This window comes from Belonocnema kinseyi, chromosome 9 (assembly GCF_010883055.1).
Source record: "Belonocnema kinseyi isolate 2016_QV_RU_SX_M_011 chromosome 9, B_treatae_v1, whole genome shotgun sequence".
Lineage (NCBI taxonomy): Eukaryota > Metazoa > Arthropoda > Insecta > Hymenoptera > Cynipidae > Belonocnema > Belonocnema kinseyi.
Genome location: NC_046665.1, coordinates 29371625 through 29378117, shown reverse-complemented (window position 1 = coordinate 29378117; position 6493 = coordinate 29371625). Strand labels below are relative to the sequence as shown.

The following is a 6493-nucleotide window of genomic DNA, read 5'->3' as shown; positions in this document are numbered from 1 at the left end:
GATTAGCGATGCGCGTGCTTAATTATTTTTTTTAATCTAAAAAAATACACAAGAGTTTATCGACCATGAAGATTGAGTATTTAGTATTGGATGGTCAAAATTCGAAAATACGTTATGTTAGAGCACCCTAATAAGTATGTATATTTGAATTTTTGATTAAAATCGTCCAATAAATCGCCCTCATATTTCAACTGTAATATGTATCACCTGTTCCTTATAAGGCTATTTAGTCCTAGGAACTTTTCATAAATAAATACAAATAGTGCGTACTCGATCAATATATCAAACGCCATGGCCAGGTACAAAAAACTCTATGGGTGCATGATCAGTAAGAGAAGAAACGGGGTTGTAATGAACACATTGAGAACTCTCTATGGATATTCACGTTGGAGGTAATGAAAAGAGATCTAACTCTGGTTTTAAGCACAGACAGGAATGGAATTGTAAAAAAGACATTTTCTCGCTCATTTATTTCTAAAAATATCGTTGATTGTACGATCCCTTGATTTTGTGCGTTCAATTGTAGATTTTTTTCGCAGACTTTTTTATTTTCACTAAAGCTCATTTTTTTATTTAAACTTTTCGTTTTTACTTTTTCAACGTATATCGACCTACGAGGTTAAAGACTACTTCGATATAAAGCTTACTATGATGAGAAATGGACTGTACCATTCGTTTTTTTCTACTATGTTTTTAGCTCGAGACAAACATGATATTCTCTATCAGTTATAATATTTTAATTCTTAAAATTATTTTAAAAAATATTTTATCAGATATCTGACTTTTGGCACGACAACCACCATAAGAGGTATCTTATTATATAAATTATTTATAACATCCATTCCGGTTCTAAGATCTTGTTTTCCTATTGCGCGGACCTCATTGGTCAAAAAAGGGAGAACATGACGAAATAAACTCGCGGGGAAATCTACTGATACCATGTCTCTTCTGATAAGAGGCTCCAACGCATATATGTGGGATTCCCCTTCCGCCGAGGGGCCGAAGGGAAATACTGTGAATACAGTGATAGCACTATGCAGCTATCTGACTTCTAGCGGACACTCCTTATGAGCGCTATTTACACTAACCGCAGTAACCGCGCGCAGTGACTCTATTCTCGTCCTTACACGAGTCCTTATATTCATTATTTCGTATTTTTGAGAAATTATTTGAATTTGATTTCCTATTAGTATTTTCGTCGAGATTTTCGTGTTTTGTTCCTTTCATTAATAATATATCTGTAAACAAACTTGTAAATATATGAAATTTGTTTTTCGGAACGAGGGCGAATAATTCTGACTTCCAGTTCGATGAAATAATTATAATTATAATTTCAAATCAATATTTTCGAAGTTCCATTAATCCAGCCCCTTCAGAACCGAATTTCGAAATTCTTCATAGCTCAGAATTTTGGTCTTTTTTAAGATATTTTTTGTACACTATATAAAATTTTTGGGCTTCTACTTTTATCAAAAAATTAGTTTTCTTGTGGAGGTGCTACCTTACGTAAAGCTAACACTTCCACATCAAAAATACAAAATAATAAAAATCCAATTACATTCGAGTTTTTGATGAACTTTCAAATTAGCTAACGAATTAACTGGAAATAAATAAATTTTTCAATTGGAGTATTCAAATTTTCAGTGAAAGAAAAATTTTCATGATAAAGAAAACTAACATTAAAAAAGCAGTCACATTTTCAAATAAAATTATAAATAAAATGATGACTTTGTAACTAGAATAATAATAATTTCGCACAGAAAAGAAATTTTCAGCTGGGAAGATTAATTTGTACCTAAAAAAGGTTACTTTGCATTTAAAAAGATAATTTGTCAGTAAAAAATTTGAAAATTAAATTTTCTGGTGATACAATATTCAACCAAACTAATACGTAATTTATTCGATTGGAATGTGAAAATTTATTTCAAAAATTTTTAATCTTTAATTTTTTTAATTCGAATTTTAAGTAAGAAAAAAGTCGCGCAAGTAGGTCAAAGTCACATGAAAAAAAAACTATAAATTTTGAGGAAATGAAATAAACTTCCCGCACCAAAAATAAAACTCAGGACAATTCCTGGATTTTCCCGGATTTTTTCAAGTTCCCGGATGATTCCTGGATTTCCTTAAATTTCCGCACAGTAGACACCCTGTCATTTTATTTTTATTCATCAATAATTGATTATTACTTTATAAGATTTTAATATTTGATCGATGGTTTCCATTTTCACATTTAAAAAAAAATCAAAATGAACAAATACACAAAAACTAAAAATATATTGGATAAACGCGGGTCAAAGGAAAAATTTATTTGAATTAAAAAAAGTTTTTTTTCATTCAAAGAAATTTTCTTTAATATAAAGAAATATTTTTTCCATATTAAAGAAAATTTCTTTGAATCAAGAATACTTTTTTTAAATTGAAGGAATTTTTTCTTAAACTAGCGTATATCAAAGAAATGTTTCTTTGATTCAAAGAAGCTGTTTTCTGGATAATTGATTTATCCTAATTATAATTATGACAAAGGCAGCAAGCAGTAACAAATATATTGCATGAAAGGTTATTTATTAAAAAGAAACTATACAGATAAGACAATTTTAATAATAAATTTAAGATGAATTATTTTATGATAATAATTTTAATGATTAGATTTGAAGAGTGGGCTCGAATGCACTTTAAAATAGGTTGAGCTCCTCCAAAGCGGTCAAAACAGTTTTGTACTTACAGTAGTATTGTGGAACCTTTTTTTGAAACAATATTGCTGAAATGAATATGTGAGCGATTTTTGAATCAGCTGAAAATTTAATATTAAAAACCCAATAAAGGGCATACATCTAAATCAAAGCTTCGATTGCTGAACCACAGAAAATGGCTTCTTCGTTGACATATAGCGAATATGTCCGGTTTGCCATTTCCAAATTTCCAATCCCTATAAGACGTTGTGGTTCGTCCGCTTTGGGCTGTGTTTGTGATATCGTTGTTCCAGACTGCATGAATAATATATTTTTCATTTTAATTTATTTTTCAATAAGAAAACATAGAAACTTGGAAAGTGAACAAAATTTCTTTGAACTGCAAACATACTCGTATGGGGTAGATCTGCACAATATGTCCAGTATGGCTGTCTTTTTTCAGCCTTTTTAGTTTGAAATGGTCCGTTACTTTTAATAGAATTAAAATGGTCAGATGATCCTGTGCAAGTGCATTAATATTGGTATCTAATCGAGAAAAGTAATCGATCAATTTTGGTAGAGCTGTAATCCAATTCTCTTTTATTTTCATATTTGATAGCCCTATTTCACACTCTAATTCCCATGCCAGCTAGAATAAAGAAAATACATAAACTTGGTGAGATCAATCAGTATATAATATAAGTAACAAATGATTTAGTTAAAAATATAAAATGAAAAGAATAAATAATAATTTTCACTTACAAGCTGAGGTTTTTTAAGAGCAGGATAATCATCCAAGTGCTTTGTTGCCGATGGAGCTTTCTTGGCCTCCTTTCTTTCTGGACGGCAAGCTTCCAGGTCTTTTTTAAAACTAAAAATGGAAGGATTGTCATTGAGTAATTCATTCCGCATGCTGAGTTTTAAGTCTTCATGAGTTCTTTCGACTGCATTTTTTGATTTTCATTTTTCTGCTCTTCTTCTCGCGTATTGCTTCGTATTTTTTAAACGCTTTTTCATCTCACTAATCAGAACTTTCTGCGACGCAACAGAACGTAAACAAACATACGATTTACATATATAACATAAATAAATATAAAAGTAGAAACAGTAGTAATTATTATTCTTATTATTAAATACATATTCTACTACTCACACTAGAAATAGCAGTTTTCATTCGTAGGGCTGGCATTCTGAAAAGAGCTTCTTCTGCTACTTCCGCAAAATCTGACTGGTCCAGCATTTTTCTTTCCGCCATACGACTTACAAGAGTGCGTATTATTTCACACCTCGCAATGGAAGGGAGCGTTTCACCGCTCTGAACAGCATCATTGACAAAGTGCGGCCAAGATAGTGGGAAGCAGGAGTTAACACTCTGAAAAAAGATTTAAAATTACCATGATGTTATACATATATATATTGACAAATATAGACATAATTGTATTATATTTAGAGTATACTTAAAACGTACCCGGATTATATCATTTGAATTCAATGATTCCGATTGCAGAAAATCAGGTTGAGGATCATTCTTGTTAGAAGGAGGCAATTGGATATTTTCATTTTTAACCTCACAATTCTCTTTATCAGTATTTAAAGTTACTTCAGAAACGTTATCAAAGTTATATACCGGAAGCGCAAGTGGATCCGCAGAAGAATCAAGTGTAGGTGAAGTTGACGGTTCTTCTGATCCTGTTGCAATGACCATTGCATTATTTGGTAGAGATATACTATCGTCAGTTACCGAAACATCTATAAGGAAAAGTAAACCAATTTAGAACATTTGTATATTTCTGTTCTTATTTCAAGCAGGGTGACCGTTTTAACCAAAGAAAAAAATTCCCGGCCGTTCCTCTATTTTTTCCCCAGTTCGCAAACATTTTACATGGTCTATGAAATGTAAAGATGGAACACAACGCTCTTGTATTTTAAATCTTTAAAATTGGAGTTTAAACGTTGTTATTTTATTCAACAATTTTGTATTTAAATACTCAATAATTTACACGTATAAAATGTGAGCTACTAATACTTTTCAACTGCACTATTTTAAATTAAAATCACTTAAACTGCTAAATTACAAATTTTAAACTTTTATCGTTTGTAGAGTTTAAAGACTTAGATTCAGTTCCAAAAATATAATTCCACGTTATAATTTTCAATGCTCTAAATTAAAGAATCAATCATTAAATTTAAAAACATTCAAAATTGTACAACTTCAAGCAAGTTTAAATTATAATTCTAGCTTAGAATTGGTTAAAAATTGAAAATTCCCTATCTTAATCCGGAATTTTAATTCTTCTCGAAAAATTCCCTCTTTAAATCCAGAATTTTAATTATTTTCAAAAATTTTCCATTTCAACTAATTGTAAGAATTTTTCTCAAAAATATTCCGTTTGCACTTAGAATTTATTCGAATAAAAAATTCCCTGTTGCAGCTCGGAATTTATTTAAATTTTGACATTCCCTATTCCTCTCTGCTTCAACTCAGAATTATAATTCTTTGGAAAACATTCCTGTTCCAATTCAGAATTTCGTTCCTTTTTGAAAATATTCTGTAATAGCTCGGTATTGGTTAAAATTTTTAAATTTACGGTTATTATTCTGGATAAATTCCAGTATCAACTATAAATTTGTAAAACATTGAAAATTCCCTGTTTAAATTAAAGTTAAATTATTTTTATTTTAAATAATTTAAAAACCTCTAAAATGCTTCGAAATTTTATTTCAAGATCTTGAAACATATACATGTTGTTTCAAATTTTTTCCAATTTCAAAATATTATTAAAAGTTCTTCGCAAATTCTGAATATCTTTTAAAATTATTCGAATTTTAAATAATTTTTCGAAATAAAAGATAATTTTCAATTTTCCTAGCAATCTTAAAAAATGTTATTATTCTTTTGAAGCGTGTTAAAATTCTTAAAAAGCTTCTAAATATTATGTTCGAAATCTGCCAAAATCTATATTTGGTATCAAATTAGGCCGTGGAAGATTAGAACTTAAATTTGGCTAAAAATAGCCGGGTTTTTTCGGTACACGTAGACACTTCGTTTAAATTATTTTAAATCATTTAAAATTTTTAACTATTGTTTAATATTTTCAAAACTTCTGAATATTTCGTATACTTATTAAAAAATTTTTAAGAATAATAGTTGTTTAATTGTTATTTATACATCAAAATTTAACAACTTGACTTATAAATTATTATTATTACACTAATAAGCCATTTTCCTTTCGGAGTAGGTGTTGCTCATTCGGTGGGGAAAGGAGTAATGTGAGGAAGGGATATAGAATTTTTAGATTAATCCAGAATTCTTGTGCTATTTATTTAAGTAACACGTTTGCTTAGTTTTTTTGTTTAGTTTTGGGTATTTTATTTATTATTACTAAATTATAAATGTACTGTCAGATATTTCTAAATATTAAGTAATTGTTTTTCTTGTTAATTGTAAAATTTAAAATTAGGTGGTTTAAAAATGGAATATTTCACACTGGAATTTAATAAAAACCTTTAATTACAAATCTATTATTTAAAAGTTATTTTTATATTAAAACTAGTTTATAAAGTTTCAGTAGGGCATTTACATTTGTTTAAGACTTCCCGATTGAAACAGTTTAATTTTTGACGTTAAAATCTGGAAATTCTAAAATTGTGAACTAATGCTGAATCGTTTTTCAACTGATGCCGAAACGTTTTGTACAATCAATTATTATTTATTTAAAATTGTTTAAAGAGTGATTCAAATTTACAAATCATTAATTTATATTCACAGTTCATGAACTGAAAATGCTTGCTACAAAAAATCTTCGATTAGAAACGCTTCTAAT

General features: G+C 28.9%; 1 protein-coding gene across 1 annotated transcript; it reads right to left on the bottom strand.

Annotated features, from left to right (window-relative positions):
* Positions 1–2831: 2831 nt before the first annotated feature.
* Positions 2832–3589, bottom strand: LOC117180457. The gene is made up of 3 exons (XM_033372956.1): positions 3432–3589; positions 3082–3318; positions 2832–2984 (listed from the first exon to the last, which is right to left on the bottom strand). The coding sequence occupies exons 1-3, from the start codon at positions 3579–3581 to the stop codon at positions 2832–2834; spliced, it is 540 nt and encodes a 179-aa protein (XP_033228847.1). The 5' UTR covers positions 3582–3589.
* Positions 3590–6493: the final 2904 nt, after the last annotated feature.

Bases quoted from the DNA above. Each gene is read 5' to 3' on its own strand.
- LOC117180457 (XM_033372956.1), bottom strand. From the start codon at position 3,581: ATGCGGAATGAATTACTCAATGACAATCCTTCCATTTTTAGTTTTAAA. The intron at 3,319-3,431 runs GTAAGTGAAAAT...TCTTTATTCTAG, and splicing joins CTCTTAAAAAACCTCAGCTT to CTGGCATGGGAATTAGAGTG. The intron at 2,985-3,081 runs GTATGTTTGCAG...TTATTCATGCAG, and splicing joins TGCAGATCTACCCCATACGA to TCTGGAACAACGATATCACA.